Genomic DNA, 19306 nt, shown 5'->3' on the forward strand with positions numbered 1-19306 from the left:
CTCCTGTATATATCTGCTGTTAAATGCCTGCTATTTGGGGGGTCGGGCGGGGTGGCTCTCCTCTTTTTGTCCGCTTTAGCGGCTCCGTCAAAAACACTCACGTCTAATATTTCAGGATACTATCTTAAATGTACTGGCTTGCTCTATTTTCGTCTGAAAGTGGACGCCATTAAAATGGCAGACAAATGATGAGATGTGGTGTAACCAAGTTTTTGGTTGCAGGTTGTCGTCACGAACGGAGATTTGCGGGCGTTCCGGCGCGACTGAGATGATCAAAGAGAGAGCGAAAGAGAGAGAGAGAAGCCATCCCCAGAAAGGTAGGAAATTCTCCTTGTGCTTTTGGCCAAGAAGCACATCTAATCCCGTTTGTCAGATTCTCTCACACTGCTGCTCAAAGTTGAATTTCAAAGTCAATTCCAGTATGTCACATTTCAACCTACAAATGTACTTTCATGCAAAAACGTCAAAAGTCGTCAGCGGGAGATGAAAATATGAAACAGAACATGTGCTTTTGCCAACAGAATAAATCCACTCCGAAATAACCTTGACGTTTTAGGCATTTTTACACCGTTGCGTCAAGCACTTATTGCTAAGAAAATGATCATCTTTAACCATCCCGTTCTCCCATACAATTATCATCCATCTGAGGATAATAATGGCGACATTTCCAACAGGTAATCCAAAAATACCTGGAAAAAATGCCGTTATGAGGTCAAAACAAAAGCACATCTTTAGTGTTAAAAGGGCTAAAAAGAAAAGTTTGTCCGGCGCCATTTTCTCCTGCTTCCGCTAAACATGTAAAGGCTTAAATAATAGAAATACGGCTGCCGGGCATATGTGGTCCTCAAAGTCCCGCTCGGTTCGGAGCCCCTGGAAAAGCGACGTGGCTACTCAAGTGATGAGTGGCTTCTGTGCTTTAAGCAGCAGACGCTCATTCCCGAGTCTGCCTCGGAAACAAATCTCATCCCGGAGGACTTTGGATTTCAAACATTTATGCCGCTTGCTCCTTTGCATATTTCCTCACTGAGCTGCAATGGTTCAAGTAGGACACAACGACTCATCAACACGTGCTAACTTGCTTCCAAAACATATTTTTAGCATGCCAAAATGATCAAGTCCAAAAGATGTTCATTCTCACCACTTTATTTGGATCGCTTTGCTTTTTCTAATTGGCCCTGCTCCAAGTTGTTGCTAGTGGGGGGTTTTCGGGGTCTGGGTCGTTTGGCACCAAGTTGGCAGGTGGGGCAAGTTGCGTCGCCTCCCGTGGCGTCACCGCCGGAGAGGCTCGTTAAAAGAGCCCGATATGCGCATTCAAAATCAATGAATCACAGAATTGCACCTCGTGGTTTTTTGTTATTTCCTGTTCTGTTTTGGTCGCAGTTCATTAGGGGCGTTTCTGGGTGGCTTGTCGTTGCGGATCGTTTCCGATTGATTTTGGGTGAGTCAGAAGTGGGGAGGACTGAAGAGGACTAAAAAGGACATAAGTGGACTGAAGAGGACTGAAAGCGGCAGGGTAGAAACAGCCGTGAACAGCAGACAGACAGTCTGACAAGAAGTGACAAATACTGATTTGAAATACATAGACAGACTTGGCTTGACGGGGCAATTGGCAACACCTGGGCCAGCGGGAGATTAGGAGTCTTGTTTGTTCAAATGACCTAAAGGTCAAGGTTACATCAGACTTCATTTACAGGCAAGACAACAAAGTCGTGCTGGCTTCCCTTTCAGATTCTCATCTCCCGAACACCACTTTTGACGTCATCGTCTGGGCCGGCGGGGGTGGGTGAGTACATTTTAAAACAATCTATCCATTCATGGTCAGGGTCTACCAAACTTTTTGGGAAACACAATATTGCCTCTTATCGCCATTTCCGCATCTTGTCAGAATTAAGAGTAACCTGGTGGATGGAATTAGAATGTAACTGTTGACAAAATACAATATCATGTGTCAGTGCAACACTCTTCAAAAACGACCCACATTTTGTTGCGCTCCCATTAAGGTTGTTCATGTTATTTGGTTTAATAGGAGAAAGCAGTGGGCGGAAATTGGTTGAGGCGGGGAGACAAAAGGAAAGGAAGAACAAACAAAAACATCATTAAATAGCACAGGACGTAAATTTCAGGCCACTCGGTCTGTCGGAGCGTTTATTTGTAAAAAGCGCCGTTAGTTGTAGGCTGGGCAATTGCTCCGAATTGTTTCCAATGCAGCTTTTGCAGGATTTCAAAATGAAAACAAGGGCACTAAGTGCAATCATATTTTGAAGTGGCTGTACGTATTTTGTAGACTCTGCGCAGGCTGGGATCTGGCCACGCCCTGCCGCGCAAAAGAAGCGTGGCAACCCAAATGGAGTTTTAATGTTTGCTCTATAATTAGATTAAATCAAGTCCAAGTGTAGCGTTTTGCCTAAGGTGACTCATTAATGTGTGCAGAATTATATTTTAAAGCAAATTACCAGCTCTGCCATTTCATCTGGAGCAGGATTTGCATAATGTTCCTTTTTTAAATATGTATATTAATGAATCGCGCGCAACTTTAGAGGAAAGTGCATTAGTACACATTTAGGCGGCACCCGCAGGCCCGGCAACATTGGCGTCCCATCGTCCCATCGTCGCTAACCCGCATCGCAGACATAAACTAGTTTCAGAGCTATTCCTTTTATTCCAGGCCAATCAAATCCAGAGATCAATTTCTCTGCTAGTCAAATGCTATTGGTAGATGATTTCTATTGGTGCGGCGTGGCAAAATTGAGGTAAAAAAACGGATCCTATATGGAGTCAAAATCCATCTCGGCAGCTTTTTTTAACCCAGTAGTTTGAAAGTGGGCAGCAAAAGTAGTGTGTTGGAAAGGAAGAAATCAATGTGGAGCAGGTCTCTTCCTGTAAAGATGTGCCAAAGGCCACCTCCTCCTTCAACAGAAATGCTGCCATCGCACGCAGGCTGCCTCCTGCAACCCCACTTACATCCTCCATCCTTGTAAACCTACACTCGTGTTGGAATCTCTTCCCACTCAATATGTAAGGGCCTCTGAGCCTGGTGGCTATCCGCTACTTATTCACATCAATCATGAAGCAAATGCAATTTGCACTTTTTTTTTCTCCCCTGCCTGATTTTATTCTAATCCATCCATTTCCTCAGCCACTCATCCTCGCTAGGTTAATTCTGTCACTCTGGACGGACCGCCCCCATTCCCGCGAGCAAACCGCCCGCCGGAGCCGTCGCCGGTCTAAAATGCAGTCGGAAACGTTTCCTTCCATTTCCCTACGCTTTGCTTTTTGCAGCGATGGAATGAACGTCGGCCGCCAAGGCTCCCGAGCGCGTGTCATTCAATTAGTCATTTAACAAGGCGGTATCAAAGTGTGATTTGTCACAGGCGGATGACTTTGCGGGTGACTCGGTAAGCCCCGCTGTGTGGAGAAATAGTTCCAAGCGCTGGGGCGCTAAGGGGGTCAGGGTGGCTGCGCTTGATCCAGGAAAAAAAGTCATCCTGATCATTCTATTGGCAGGCAAAAGGAGAGTGGGACCTTGGGTGGAAGTGTTCAAGATCAATGTATCACTTAACGAGCAGCTGTTACAGCTCGACAATGTTGCTCCAAACGCCACACGTGAGATGAAATCCTCACTAAAAGAGCCACATATAGGTTTTGCAAAATAAAGACAAGGAATCGCCATTTGAGAGAAGCACAAAGCACCTTGGCGATTGACGTATCGAGCAGAAGCGCTTCAAATGATGTCTGTGCTTTTCAGCATTTTCAGCTGTTCAAACAGTTTCACGTTTTATTCTAAGAACATCCCAATTTTTTTGGTAACATTTTCAGCGCTCGCCGGGCCAAAATCGAAAGCAAATGACTCATCTCGTGTGTATTATAAAGCTCTACTCGTTTTTTTTTTGTCATCCATTTCATGACTGGGGCTGCGTAAATGAAACGTAAACTAACTTCACAACCGTTGAAGTCACTCGTTTGTACGGAGCCCTCCAAAAGCGTCATTTGGCGCACATTTCCATTAGCGCTTTCCAAATATGGTAGAAGATTCCAATTAAGCAACAAGCCAGTGAAAGAAAGGGAGAGAATAGTAGCACAGCTGTTTGTATATACAGTCATTAAGTGGAAAAACACGTTGCCCTCGTTCTTTTTAATGACTCATTTACTCGTCGAGCAGGCCCAGTCAATATGATATAACAAATGCTAACAATGATTAGGCCTTAGGATTTTTTTTTAATTAATCCCGGGAGAATACGTTAGTGGGATTCTCGCTCTTCCCCGTGCCTGTCGGCGAAGGGCAACGGGGAGATGCGCCGTAAATAGCAAATACGTTTCTCCTCTTAACATCTGCGTTGACGCCGCTTTTTATTTTTGGATTCACCGGCAGAAAGAGCAAGAGAAAAGTCCCGCGTGTTGGAAAATGGCAACTTTGGATGCTGGGTCTGTGACAGGAAAAGCTAGAAAGTGGCTTGACGTGACGATCGGGAGGAATGGAATATATTTACCGTGTGTGCGGGTGGAAAGGAAGCAAGTTTGAAATGAATTTACGCCGGGCCTGATGTCGGCAGGGAGGAATGAAATAGGGCTTATTTTAAAAGCCACGCTGGCTAAAAGTGTGTTGGAGGTGAAAAGAGCGTCCCAGGGATAAGCTTGAAACTTTAAATGAAAAGGTGCTCTGTGATGTACGAGTCGTCGTTATCGCCCCCGGCTAGGATGTGAGGAGAGAGGAGTGAGAGAGAAAAAAAATTGGACGGCGGTCGGAAGGAGAAGTTGGTGGTGGCGGAGAGAATGTCAACACCAAAAAAGGGGAGGCTTATAGTTGGCTTTTTCTACAAGAGTCAAATTGAAGTGACAGCCTTGAGATAGTATTTCACCACAAAAAAAAAACAAAAAAAAAACAAACACAACTGATTGGAATGTTAAGTCTAGCCGACGCCAACACTCTGTTTTTCATCCAGGCTGTTTGGCAAGAATGTCAAACAAGATCGTCGGGTCAAGAGACGTTGCGGTCGGTGCAAGAGGCGGAAGCGTATGCCTATGTATATTGACTTGAAATTGTGGAATCGGGAAGGAACGCATGCATACATGCCAGGACTTCCCAACTCACGCCAAGCACACGAGCTCGGTTACGTGCACCATGGCATGTGTATATAGACGTACTAAGTGTGGAGGCCTGACTTGTCTCATCGAGATTCGGGGGAGGCTTCAAGGAGGAATACATTATCAAAGCGGGATAGACTCTAAACCCCTCTTCATACATATTCAATTATTCAGACATTGCAAACTTAACTCAAAGTCAATGATAAATGCAGCGCAGTCGCCACAGTGTGAAAGCACACTTCATTAGCTCGGCGTCAATGCAACAGAGACAAAAATAACAAACAGAATAATGAGGCCTTGCCGGGCCGGGGGTGGCGCTGGCGCTGGCGGGGAAATTGCACTACTGTGTGGGTACCACTTAAGAGCATCCTTTCTTTCACCTTTGACTTGTTTGCTCTCTCTAGCGTGAATTTGGGTGACATTTTGGAGCAAGTTAACGACTACCATCGAGCCCTTTCCATTGCTCTGGAAAATAACAACAATAATAATCCTCACCTGCCGAGTGGTTAGCGCGTCGGCCTCACAGTTTTCGGGTTCAAGTCCAGGTCGCTCCACCTTTTGTGGAGTTGGCATGTCCCCCCCGGGCCCCTGTGGGTTCTCTCCGGGTACTCCGTTTCCTCCAGCACTCCAAAAATGGTAGGCTGCTTGGACAATGTCCAATGCCTCAAGGTACGAGCGTGAGCGTCAATGGTTGTTTGTCTCCCCGTGCCCTGCCATTGGCTGGCCACCAATCTCCGCTGGGATAGGCTCTGGCACCCCCCGGAACCCTAGTGAGGATAGAGAGGTTAGAAAATGAATGAATGGAAGAGTCCTTAGCGTTCCAAAAGGACTTTTTCCTTGTGATCGGGCCCTAATTGACCTCCCCGTATCCTCACAGATTGCATTTTAGTTGGATTTATTTCAAGTTTATACATTAGTATGGAACACACACACACACACATACAAACACACACACACATACAAACACACACACACACACGCATGCATTCATTCTTTGAAACACAATATGTTGGAATGTCTGGGGCCAGGTGGCCGACTGGTGCCCTTGGTCAAAGTGAGTGGAAAAAGCAAGCAATTTATTCAATGCAAATACATTTGCCCGAGTTAAAATATGCCATTGTTCTTTTCCAATGTGGCAGGAAGACATTTGAAATAAAGAAGCCCCTTGAGAAGTTCTCTCATTTAAATGCACTATATACAACTTGATGTTTAACTCTGCTTAGATAATTAGGCCTGCTAAATTATTCAGACAATCTGTCGAATCAACTTTAAATCAGACTGCGTTTTTTTTTTGTTTGTTAAAGAGGCAGGCAAAAGATTCCACACTTTTAGACATTAAAATCAAGTTAGTTTAGCGTGCTAATTCATTCCAAATTAAAAAGTGGAAATGTACTATGTGCTATCATTTTGCAAACTGGTCTTTTCCCACATAGAAAGGACTGAACTTGGGATCAAACCTTGTAATATTTGAAATATTCCATAAAATAGAGATTAAGTTAGTTGAGAATGTGACTTAAAATCCTCCAAAAATATATATGTATATAGTACATTTTTGAATTGTCAAGAAAAGAACTGTTAAATAGGAAAAAGGTGCCTTTTTCTCTAGCTCCATTCAGGCACCACCTTGCGCTGTGCACACACAAAAACAAACAAATGACAAAGTGATGAGGCTCTTGGCCCTGGGGAGAGAAGAAGAAAAAAAAAGCCACATGTCTGAATGCCGATGAGCTTTTCTATTTATTTATTTATTTATTTTTACCAACTGCAACGGCGTCTTTCACAACTCCAGAGGTGAAATCTTTCCACGTTGCCCTCGTAAACAGTCGGCAAACGTCACCAGTCCTTGTTTTTATTCCTGCCGCCGCCACGGCCAAAGACAGTATAAATAAAAGAAATAAATAAAGTGAACGTATGTGTTCCCGAGCCCACCTGTTCAGCGGACAAGATCTTTTGGTGGCAAAGCAAGGTTAAAATAGTACCTCAACAGATGCTTCTTTCCCAAAGCTTCTTGCTTCTTCTTCTTCTTCTTCTTCTTCTTCTTCTTCTGGCGTAGGTCAGAGGTCAAGTGGCGACACAGCTGCCACCCGTCAAAGCCAATTACATTTTCATATTCACATTGTTCAAAGCACACACGAATGCACGCTGGGTTGTGATATTCTGTTTTATATACTTCAACGCTCCCTGTGCCCGAATCGGAGACGGAAAAGATGCGTAGTTACCCGATTTTTTTTTCTTCCGACTAAACGTCCCAGCTGGGCACCATTTTCGCTCGCCTAAGCATGAATGTTTGAAATTGATCACAAATCAAGAACAAACATTCGAGTCATTATAAAAAGGGGCTTAAACAATGATGAAATAATCACCCGGATCATTTTCACATCCGACACGAAGGACCACCGACAAGACTCGGCCGTTGTTGATGAAATGAAAGCAACGGATACCCAAAATAACCCAGAGGAGGAACCTGACGCCCACCGGTTCAGTCAAATTAGCATAGCAGCCGGGGATTAGTTAGTCAATCCAGTCTATTCAATCTCGTCCAATGGTTTCTCAGCGCCGCATTCAAAAGACAACTTAATACGTCTCTACTCTTCTTTAGCTGATTAAAAAGAAAGAGATAGAGTGCCAGCTAAGAAATTGAAACCCAACTTTCGAATGGACAACGTTTAAAGTTTAAAATCAGTACAGACTTTCAAAATTCAGGATATCGTATTTTTTGGATTAGGAATCACGTGGGAATATACCAGACAAAAATCTGGAACCTTTTTTTTTCAGGCTCTTAATTGATAAGAAAACAAAACTAAATATGTTACATTAATAGTGTGATATTGTACAACAGACAAAATGGATAGTTACATAAGATGTTGCCAATGTGCCGGAAAAGGGCAAAAGATTTAAGGCAAACTATGATAAAAGCCCGAATTATAGTCCAGAAAATGAGGTAATATTTGAAGTCCTTCTCCATGAAAGAGGCATACTTCATTTTAATATAGCCAAGCAATATGCGCCTGACTTTGAAGTCCACATTCAATCTAAGTAAAGGGGAAGAATGATCCTGGTGATACTTTGTAAAATGCTGTGAAAATAGCAAAAAGTGGATTGAAAAGGCAAGCGTGATCCTGGGCAAGCAAGCAAGCAAGCAACGGGGGCCATTCACGTGTTGCTTTAACAAATGGATCTTTTGTGGCCGCTGCTCTCGGCCTCTGCATCCATCTTCACAGCACCAATTGGAATACTTAAATGTTCTCATTAGAACGTTCTCCCATTTATCTTCAGGCGCTCCTTTTTCTTCTTAATATTCTTCCAGCCTGAATTCCTCTCAAGCGATGCATTATTCTTAGGCCGGGGTTCATTGTTCTTTCGCTATATATATATATATATATATATATATATTATAATCCCACTCTTTGTCCGATATATTGGCTAATTTGTAGCAACTCGTCTAGCAGCATTCCATTTCACGACCTTTTTTTAGCCAAAATAAATGACTCTGAAATCGGGGAAAAAAATATGCTGACATTATGGTGTCATCTTGCCACACATTTCCTAAAATCAGCTTTTCAAACGTAGGAGGCAGAATGATTAAATATAATAAAATATTAGTTGTTGTTGAGGGGCATGCCAACCCAATAAATGTTTTAGACAAAATGACAAGGATTCAGAATCTAAAATGGAAGGACTGGAATGTGGTGAACGTATGATTATTCCTCTTTTAACAAACGGAGAAGCCTTTTGGCAGCTTGCTCCATTCTGGGGACCCCGACCGCTACTTTCCATTAGTTTAGAAGAGCGCCAGTACCGAGACCCCTCCCACACAGTCACACACTTACACACACACACACATGGAAACATACACACAGACACACACCCCACAAACACACACCCCACACACACCCCACACACACACCTTTCTCCCGTCAAGTATATCCCCGAGAGAGAGAGCGCGCTTTAACTGTGTTTTACCCCAGTGCACTCTGCAAATTGTTCGCTGAGAAGGCCTAAGCCTTTAAGCCCAGTCGATTACATTCTCACAGATTTTGCTGTCAATCTCCAAGTATTTACCAGCGGGGCTTATTATTCCCCTCCATCCTTTTCCTTCACACGCGTCCCAAATCTCTGACGTAAGTAATTGTTCCCGTCACTTTTGTTTTAAACTAAAGGATGTTCCAAAATATATTCACCTGCAGTCCTTGTGCTCAAAAAAATGATGCTTTCCATCACTCTTTCTCAGCTAAAGGACCTGAAAATATATCAACTTTCAACTTTATCTCCATATTCGCAAGTTTAGTCATCGGGGCAGTCGCTCGTTTACGGTCTATCGTGGCATCTTTGCCAGGAAAAGCTGAACGGAAAATGAATATTAAATATAGCATCTTTTGTTAGGGTTAGTTGGGGTTTTAGCTTGGTTTGTTTGCTTTCCACATCTTGAGTCCCCCTGGCTTCCCTTCCTCTTGTAACCAGCTGCGTGTACTAGATGCTACTCACAAAAAAAAATTGAAACAGACATTAGAGGCAGATATCATGCTAATGGTACTTACATTTTTCTTTTGGATAACCTGGAGCCTAAAAAGAACAAAACATTACAAGAAGTTGACAGTCAAACAATACTAAAAGACACATTTAAGTCACAATCTAGGAAATAAGTGCGAATTACAGTCAGGAAAATACGATTTCACTTGAGTCACAGACTAGGCCAAAATATGACAAAATGGTGTGATTTTTAGTCCAGAAAATGCAGTAATTTGAGGTTGTATTCTAATTTGATCCTGCCAAGGCTGCCAATTAGAATTCGCAGTGTTCTTTTATTTACTTTGACCCTGGCCAGATCTGATCTGATGGTGCACTAATAAAGACCAATAAAGAGGAAAGTCACGTAGGAAACAACTGACACGGCGAGTCAATTGGCGGGTTAAAGTCCCACCACCTTGTTTTGTGTGGACAAATGTTTGGCCTGCACATTTTCCAGGGCGCCGTGCAATATTTGAAATGTCAAAAGGATTAGCATTTTTCACTTGTCGCTGACAAGGACGTCTACAGGGACGGACGGAGCTGTCGAGGGGTGGGGGGGCGCTTATTCGCTCATTCGCTGGATGGCTGGCATTACAGATGTGCCGTTTGCTGACTTGACAGCCCAGAGGATCCACGCAATTGACCGAGGACCAGAGAGGAGCTTCATAGACTTTGACATTTGCCCAGAGTGCCAGTCCACCACACCAGATGGCGGCTGGATCAGATCCGCTTGGTGCGGCCGCAAAGCGTAACTCACAGAATTTAGAGTAGTTGGCCGTCCTTATTTTAGAAAGAACACCGTGTTTTTTTTTTTTTCTCTCCAACGGGCGACTGCCAAAGGGGGGCAGGAGTCTATTAGGAGCGGGCCATGTCTCCGTTTAATTATTTCTGCTCGGAGAATGAGCTGCGGAATTAGAGAAATTAGGCCAGGGAGTCAAACTAGGGGGGGCCGACGCGGTCGGCCGGGATGTGGCCCGACAACCGACCAGTTTGACACCACGGAATTAGCCTTGGAAACAATTAACGTGCGCAAAATTCCTCCCTTGAGTTCAATTTTGAAGGAGCCACTGATATGATGGCTCCTCCAAATACGGATCGGGTGAGGATCTACGTGTTGGCACGTCCAAACACATTTTCTTTCTGTAAAGGTAGCATTTAACAGAGTTCACGTCAGGCTAACAGATGACGAATATGAGATGATATGTCATCGTGTCAAGTGAGCTGACTGTCACTTTGTTTTGCTCTAATTTGCCCTTTTAGTTTGTGTCGGAGATCTAAATTGGTTTGGATGCCGGTTACCCAGTTGCCAGCTTGCCAGGAGAAGAGTCACATGGGCACAACTAGCAAATATGTACGTATTTCTCAGACAGCGGGTATTGCATTTCCTCTGCAGAGTGCGGGGCACAAGTACACAAAGGACCAAATGACAGCTCGGGACCATTTCCAATGTTCCATGGGGAGTGGATGGGAATCAGAACGCCCGGGTAGAAACCACATCCCCGCAAGTTCAGAAGCAGGGACGTAAGCCTCCAACTCAGAACTGCGAGGTGGACGTAGTGGGGGGAAGCAAGCCAAATGGATGAGCTCCCATGTTGGAAATGGGGACTTTGGGTGGATCTGGCCAAGGCACGGCTATTTGCCGAAGCAGAACCAATGGGACGCGTGGCTGGGCGAGCCATTCACAGCCTTCCTTCCTTCCTACCTCCCTCCCTCCCTCCCTCCCTTTCTCCCTCCCTCCCTCCCTCCCTCCATCCCAAAAGCCTCTCTTACCCGTCTTGAATTCAGCCCGGATCCCGGCCGGAGTGGACTCCCTCTACCCTTTTCACAGCAGTTCAAAATCAAAGAGCATAGGGTTGACTACACCCATCACATGCTTTTAACGCCGCCTTGCTGAGTGGAAGAGAAAAGTGCACGGCTGTCTGAGAGGGATGAACTGCGACAGCGCGAGGCTGCACAATTTGATCCGTGAATTAGGGGCGTGAGCATTGTACAAAATTAAACGGCTCACTTTCATGCGGGCTGTCAGCCATTGTTAGCCCGCCTTTACTCTGGCAAATGTGCAACACACACACACATCACCCACACACACACCCACCCACATACCCACCCCCACACAGACGGCGTATACATTGACATGCCCGCATTGGGGGCTGTCTGATCTCATGTGAACTCATTCCACTCAAAAATTAATCAGCACCCAAAGATGAACCTTTAATAGAAAGATTGCAGGCACATTGTGGCAAGAGAAAAATCGAACATGACTTGAACAAATAGCCAGTGTGTACACTTGAATGGAGGGTTTATTGTCCTTTGTGTTCTTAAATCTGCTCATTCATTAGCCGCACATGGCGAGTCCTCCAGGGTGACGGGGTGCCGGAGCCTTTCCTAGCTGTAATGTACGTCGATAGTGGAAATGGTGCAACATAGGGGTGGGCCATTCGTACCCGGTTTCGATATACATAGGGGTGGGTCATTCGTACCCGGTTTCGATATTGGCAGGCTAGTGGTTTCGCAAGGCCAATTTCAAATGGCATTTGAGCTTTGTTGACGACAACCGTCTTCTTTGCTAATAAACCCGGGACAAAAACCTCTGTCTGAGGGTCTTAGTGTCTCACAGGCGTGCCAGCCAAGCCAAGCGAGACATGACGTTTGACAAGATGTTACAATTTATATTTCATACAACAGGCTGCGTCGAGTATCACATGTCAAGCGCTATAAAGTCATCTTGTTGATTGTTCTTTAATAATTTGTTGACACCACTCATGGAAGAATGCGGGATGCTGTTATTGTTGCTTTTTCAATTTTTTATTTTCACTTTGCACTCGCGCATTCATTTCAAAGAGCTTTCTAAAACAAGTTAAGTTGAGAATGACTGTTTTTCAAAAAAATGAAAAGAGAAAAAAATCATTGAAATCTTTCTTTTTACTTGTGATTACTTTTGGCTATGATAGAGAAGATTACAAAAAAACCTGCTTGAACACATTGACTTTGGAACTCTCCCAAAATGACATTCTTCAGAAATAACTTCTTAGTAAAAACATGCAAGGCGTAAATAACAGTAAACAACAGAAAACAAAAGACATTTGACGGTATACAGCAACGGATTTCATGTTCCAATACATAATATATTTTGTTGTAATGTAGCAAAGATAGAGTCTATAGAATATTTTGAACATTTATGCTCTGAAGAAGCCAAAGGACTTCACACAGTAACAAAAGCCAGGGGGCCCCTTTCATCCGTCCTGTTTTGTCTGGAAAGCCCAATCGACGCAGCACGCTAGCCACGCAATCCCGATCCCGGCGTTTTCCACATTTGCGCCACAATATGGTACGTTAATATAGCCCTGGCAGGTAAATCAAACAAGAGGGAACAAAGGCAGAAGAGGCTCGGGAGACTCCGTTTCCACGCTGCGGCGGAATGGAGCGGGCGGGAGCGGGCGGGCGGGAGCTGCGTGATGATGCGCTTTCAATAGAACCTCATAAAGCCACGGCGCCGCCTGTTTATTCCAAAAGCCGGGCAAATCTCTTGCCTTTCTGGGTCATTCCAGCCCCTCATCAGAAAACACCGCAGGTTGCTGACAGACCAGAAAACACGGGGACTGACAGTCTCCCCCTTCCCTTCCCTTCCTTTCGCTTTGCTTTTGCTAGTACCCAGAGAAGCAAAGTTTGCCATCTGAGTGACGTCTTAGACGGTTGAGGGAGAACGTCAGATATGACGTGGGATTGGAAAGGGCTTCCTTCTCATTCCCACGCTTGATTTTTGGAGAGAAAATATGGGCTCCCGTGTCGGAAGAATGATCACAGGTGCGTAGCCAAGCTGTCTGCTAACTGTGGGGAAAAGACATTTTGCGCTTCTGCCTTCTAGGAAGAATTTCACAAGAGATTTTCTCTGTCTTGTCCTTCCCCTTTCTGCAAGTTGCCAAGAAGACCGTAAGCAAATGTGTTTTTCAAAAGGAATCCGTTCTGCGATATCACATTGCACGCTTCTCTGCAACCAAGGACATTTCCCGAATACGGGATCAAATAAACTTCTAATCTCATCTGGCGTCCATTCAAAATCCATCCCAATCAATTTCGAGTTATCGGTGGAAATAGTGCCGAATTGCGATCGGATAGAATGCTACGGACAGATTTGAGGCAAGACGCAGGCCCGGGCGTAAGGTCCGAATCCCGCTCCAAATGACTTTAGGACAGTTTGAAATGCAAGAAGGAAATTGTGATGCTCGGAAAAGTTTTCACTGGCACGGCGCCCATTTGCCTTCTCCCTCCCTGAAACAATTGCTAAGCAACTGCTGTGGACCAATGCGGCCAACTCTTCTACAAAGCGGGGAATCTCAAGCACCGGCGTGCTCTGTCCAACGCCACGTTAGCCTCCTCCTTTTCGCTAAATCCTATATCTGCTGTGTGTCGTCAGGCAGCAAACAGGGGGACGGCCACACCTACTCTAATTACAATCCAATCGGGCAATTCTCGTTACGTGGTGCGCCCCTGAAAACGAGGGCATACTTCAATGAAAACGATTGCGGTGAAAAACGGCACGGTGGGCGAGTGCTTGGCGACCTTTTGACCTTCCCGTGCCAAGTTTGCCAGGTTTAGGGTTAGGCTAAATGGCTAAAAGGCTCATTTGATGACCCTGCCGTTGGCTGGCGAGCCCATTGGCCTGCTGGCCATTGTGAAATGGTATGGGCTCCAACACCCCCGCAAAACTCACGAGGATCATCGGAAGGGGGAAGGAATGAATTATTTTCCCAGTCAAAAGTAAAAAGTTGTGAACTGAAACGAAACACAAATGAAATCATGAAAGATGCCATCTCTTGAAACAATCATTCAATTGAATGTTTTAATTGTCATGATACAAATATGAGATTTAACCAAGGAGTGTACAGGAACAGACCAATGAAATGCTTCTTGTGCTTATTTAAAAGCCAACGGGAATTGACATCACGAGGTATTTAATAATAATTAAAGATTGAATGGGATGTATACTTTGAGCAAATGCGTGTACGAAAGCGGGCGGCAGTCACGCTAGCCGAGCCTCGAAATGAAAGCGGCAGCCTCCGGGCAGGCCAGCCCAGCGAGCCTGAAAATCCTCCGTACCAAACGGAATAATGAGCACGTTGGCACCTGTACGCAAACACCGGCTCTTTTGTAATATCAGCGACGGAGCCCAGAGGTTAACGATTCAATAAGCCAGACAGCTGAGAAGCAAGCCAGCATTCCTCCAAGCCCCGTTTCCTTTTTTTTTCTTTTTCTTTTTTTTTGGGGTGGCCGTCTTTGTGTTGTTTGCAGCTAACCATCTGCCAACACATGCCACCGTTTCCCCTCTTCCATCTGGTCATTGTCATCATCACGTCCTACTTCTCTCCCTTTTTGCCGCAGTGCCTTTAAAGCAAAGCTTTAGGTATGTTCCTATACATTTTCCATGTGCCTTTAGGGAAGGACAGGGGCGGTTTTGGCTTGGGGCAATCAGCCCCAGGCGCCATCCATTTTGGGGCGCACACATTTTTTTTTTTACTCCCTAACTATCTTGACAGACGTGTACACTATTAACCCCCCATTCCCACATCGAGTTAGTGGCGGAGATTGTCGGTTTGGTGGCAGAATTTGCCACCCTAGCGTGGTTAAAGTGTCACTGCAATCCAGTTGAAAATGGGACAATGTGCACATTTTTCTTTCTAACTGACATCACACAGGACCAGAAATGTTGCGTTTTAGGTCCAATCACCCAGCCGGCAATTTAAGTCAATGTGAAAATTGCTATATTTTGAGCACTTCATTCAAATGTTACTTTACTTTAAATGCATTCTATTCTAGTTTTTCTGCTGCAAAGTTTGTGCAATGCACATTGTTGTTTAGACATCTGGACTTTTTTGTTGGGTGAAAATTTTAATCAAATCAAAATCAGTTTTGATAAACATCTCTATTAAATGTTCTTTATAGCCTTCACTTTTCCCAAAGGGATCAACTATTAGGGTTCATCTTGTAGTTCAATGCAACTGATTGGTTCCAATTTCACACAGAGCTACACTTCCCCCCTCAGGTAAAGAATAGCACTGCAGTTGACATCCACTTGGCGTTTTCCCGTCACATGGACGGATGGACGGTCATTTCACGAGGGACGGAACATTCAAACTTTGTGACGGTAAGACTTTCGACTTATTCGCTTCCCTTTCAGAGTGTCGTCATCGTTAACATTGTTTACAAACTGCTCGAATGAACTCGTGTTGTGCAAATAATCAAGTCTTGTAGCAATAATCATTGGGTGGATGGGGGTGCCGTGATTTCAACAATGTTTGCGTCCGAATGAAAGCGCGTTTTTACTTGAAAGAATGACTTGGACTGAAAGGACGCACTTTGTTTGATGTCAAAAACGACCTAGACCTTCTATTTTCCATTCCGACATTTGTGGCGTGAGGTTTCAGGTGTTTGTGTGCGTATGTGAGTCAACAAGTAGGTGCGTGTGTCGGTGCGTGTGTGGGAAGGTGCGTGTGTGGGTGGGTGGGTGCGTGCGTGCGTGCGTGCGTGCGTGTGTCCCACATTCTCCGAAAAATAAAATCGTTTACACAGATTAAGGCACCACTTCATTTTGAATTCATGGGCAAATTGAATATGCACTGTCAGTAGTTGTATGGATAAAGTTGAATCTTATTTCATCTGAATAAAGAATGCTAAATAAAGATAGGAAGTAAGCACAAAAGTTTAATTTCAATCACTTGTCATTTTGACTATTCACAAATCCTCCAATTCACTTGACGTTTGTAATCTGGTTCATTTGAAGGATAGGGTTTGAAGGACAAGTGGCGTTTCTCAGTAAAGACAATGCAAAAGTCATGCTAAACAAGGACGGGAATTGGAAATTGGAAATACTTGATGCCAAAATTAAACCAGGGAATGAGTTTTGGGGGATGCCATGCTAAAAGATGAAAGCCCTAACCTACCATGTGTACACATCCATTTTTTTAATTCTACGCTATTTAATATTTGTCTGTGAATAGAATAAAGGGCAAATGAGTGAATAATCACCAGAGTAGAAGAAGCGTGGCCAAAATGAAGGCGGAGACCAGCAGGGCGCCGAGTACGATGCCCACCACCTTGTTGGGGTCTTCAGCTAAAATAGAAAAACACACGCATACGTTTGTATGTATTGAATGTACTGAAATCCATGTCCCCTAAATGAGACGTTCTCAACCTAGCTTTGTCAACAGGAATCAAAGAAACTTAACGTGGACAAAAGTTGAAGCCCGTCGAGCCAAACAACTTGCGCTTCTCCTTACACAGTTGAATCTTGCAATAATACAGTCTAGCATTCTCTGGTCATTATTCCTATTTTAATCTGTTAAAAGTTTAATTTTATTCTCTTCATTAAATTCAATTTTAATCTGGTAAAAGTTTTTATTCCCATACTATGAAGTTTTTTCTCCCTCAGAACGTTTGTAACGGCACAGTGCTTGGGAATGACTTCTATACTCATTTTCTGCTTGTTTTTTTTTTTTTTGTACGTTTTGTGGCGAAAAGAGGCCAACGTAAAAGATGACAAAATGGCCGTCAGACCACAACAGGAAATATCAAGTACGAAGCAAGGTGAAAGAAAAAAGAATAGAAAAGAACTTGACTTGAAAAAGGACACTTTTTCTTCTGTTAACTTGCGTTTTGAATCACTGGAAAAAAGGCTAACGTGTCTTTTGTTTTCTGTTATTGTTACCACTGTAATATATCACAGATTTTCAGGATCAAACGGCAAAACAGAGTGAAAGTAAAAATGTGCAATCGAGAGAGAGAAAATAAAATAAAAATATACATATATAACCCCCCCCCGCCCCCCCCCCCCCCCAAAAGCTTTCAAAAAAGATTTAAAGGACTTACCACGTGTCTCCACGTGACTTCCCGGTCCAAAGACGATGGCCCCGCAGGCGGCCACCGCACAGTAGTACGTGCCGCTATCCGAGGAGTTGCGTACCATTTTGGACAGACGGTAGACGCAGCTGCCGTTGACCTTGACCTTTTTCTCGTCTCCCTCCGTGTAAATGGCGTGCGGAGAAGAATCCCCCGATCCCGATTTGAACCAGTACACAGTGCGTGGTTCGGGACAGCCGGCGACTTCCCGGCCGGTGGAAACGATCCGACATTGGAGCGTCACCCATTGGCCCGCTTCCACCTTCTCGGACAAAGGACTTTGCCTCACGTAGAAGGACCTCTGTGTGGGATCTGGTCGGAGGCCACGCTAGTCAATAATGGGTGCAAAAAAAAAGGGGGGGGGGGATACAAAAGTAGGAAAGACGATTTCGGCTGGGGCAAAGTGGCCAAATGTGGGAATTTAATGTCAGAATTCTGACTGTTGACAGTTTTGGTAGACTTGAAAGTCAGATTCGGAGATTCCAGGGAGAATGTTACATTTACGAATTGGGACTTTCAAGACAGAATTTTGGCCCCATTTTTTAGCCATGTTTGTCATTTCAAAGTCAGAATTTTGACCCGATTTATTTTTGTTTCTACAAAATATGGGCTTACGTTTCTCCCACTCGATTCCGACACCTTTGACAATCAAAATCTTGGAGAAAATCCATTTAGAATTGTGACTTGATTCTCAGAAATCTGTCTTTAAAGTCACCGTTTTGGTGACTTTTCTGGCTGGACAAATGCAAAAGAGCGCCCATGGCCACCCCCACCCTACTCTCCCCTCCAAAAGGCCAGTCTTACCTTTGACCAGCAAATGCGTGCTGTCAAGGAACCTCATATCGTAGGCCATCCCGGCCTGGCAGGTGTAGATGGCTTCGTCGTCTTTGCTGACCCTTGTGATGTTTAAAAAGTAGAGGTGGTCCCCCGACCCGGCGGAGAATCTGCCCCCCTTAAAGCCATCTCGAAGGTAAAGATCTCCAAAATAGCCCTGCGCGATGGTTTCGATGCTGTGCCCCACCTTCGTCTTGTACCAGTAAAAAATATCTCCCAGTCTGTCGCCGCGCGGACACAGGAGAGTGACGTTGGCGCCCATTTCCGCCGTGACCATGGCCACGGCTTTCGGCGCTCCCATGGGAGCTGAAGTAGATCAGAAGTGGCTTTTAGAATGGACACAAAATGGATGAACAAGGAGGAGAGAGGCGCTTAAAACTCACGCAACGTGCTGAGGAACCACAGCGTGGCGAGCCCGGCCGTCATCGCGATGCGTCGTCCTGCTTGCGCTGCGCGACTGCCGTCTCTGCGCTCTGGCGCGACTGGGTGGCCAAAAAGGACTTCCGCCGCATCTTTTTTTTTTTTTTTCCCGTACAAACAACTTGACCCATTTCCCCCGAAGCAGCGCAATCGTCCTCAAAAGGGAACTCAAATCAAAAGCCATTGTTGTCATTATACACGGCTGCGTATAACAAAATAGCTGCTGCGACGACACAGTAATTTTTCCCAATAAAAACATGAATAAGTAACATAACATTTTTGTCCGGGCGAGATCTGAAGTAACGCAGTTTCCGTGACATATTCAATGTGCTCGATTGTTTTCACTTATGGGCCGAAATAGCGGCTGGTTACATGATAAAATTAAGCCGAAATTGGGGAGATTTATGGTGACTTTTGAAGGAAAACAGTTGTTCCTTCAGACTTTTGCGTTGATCTTTTTGCGATGGTTTTTCACCCGCAAGCCATTTGTGATTTTTGCCGGAGTTCACACGTTTGAGTCGGTGACATTTTGTGCCATTGTGTTTTGCCTTCCTGGCCTCTTAAACTG

General features: G+C 44.6%; 1 protein-coding gene across 1 annotated transcript; it reads right to left on the bottom strand.

Moving 5' to 3' along the window:
* Positions 1 to 4238: 4238 nt before the first annotated feature.
* On the bottom strand, positions 4239 to 19289 carry LOC144207728 (uncharacterized). Its single transcript, XM_077733367.1, has 7 exons — positions 18702 to 19289; positions 18289 to 18624; positions 17455 to 17796; positions 16615 to 16699; positions 9621 to 9645; positions 7062 to 7159; positions 4239 to 4266 (listed from the first exon to the last, which is right to left on the bottom strand). The coding sequence occupies exons 1-7, from the start codon at positions 18742 to 18744 to the stop codon at positions 4239 to 4241; spliced, it is 957 nt and encodes a 318-aa protein (XP_077589493.1). The 5' UTR covers positions 18745 to 19289.
* Between the last annotated feature and the right edge of the window lie 17 nt (positions 19290 to 19306).

This window comes from Stigmatopora nigra, chromosome 14 (genome assembly GCF_051989575.1).
Source record: "Stigmatopora nigra isolate UIUO_SnigA chromosome 14, RoL_Snig_1.1, whole genome shotgun sequence".
Lineage (NCBI taxonomy): Eukaryota > Metazoa > Chordata > Actinopteri > Syngnathiformes > Syngnathidae > Stigmatopora > Stigmatopora nigra.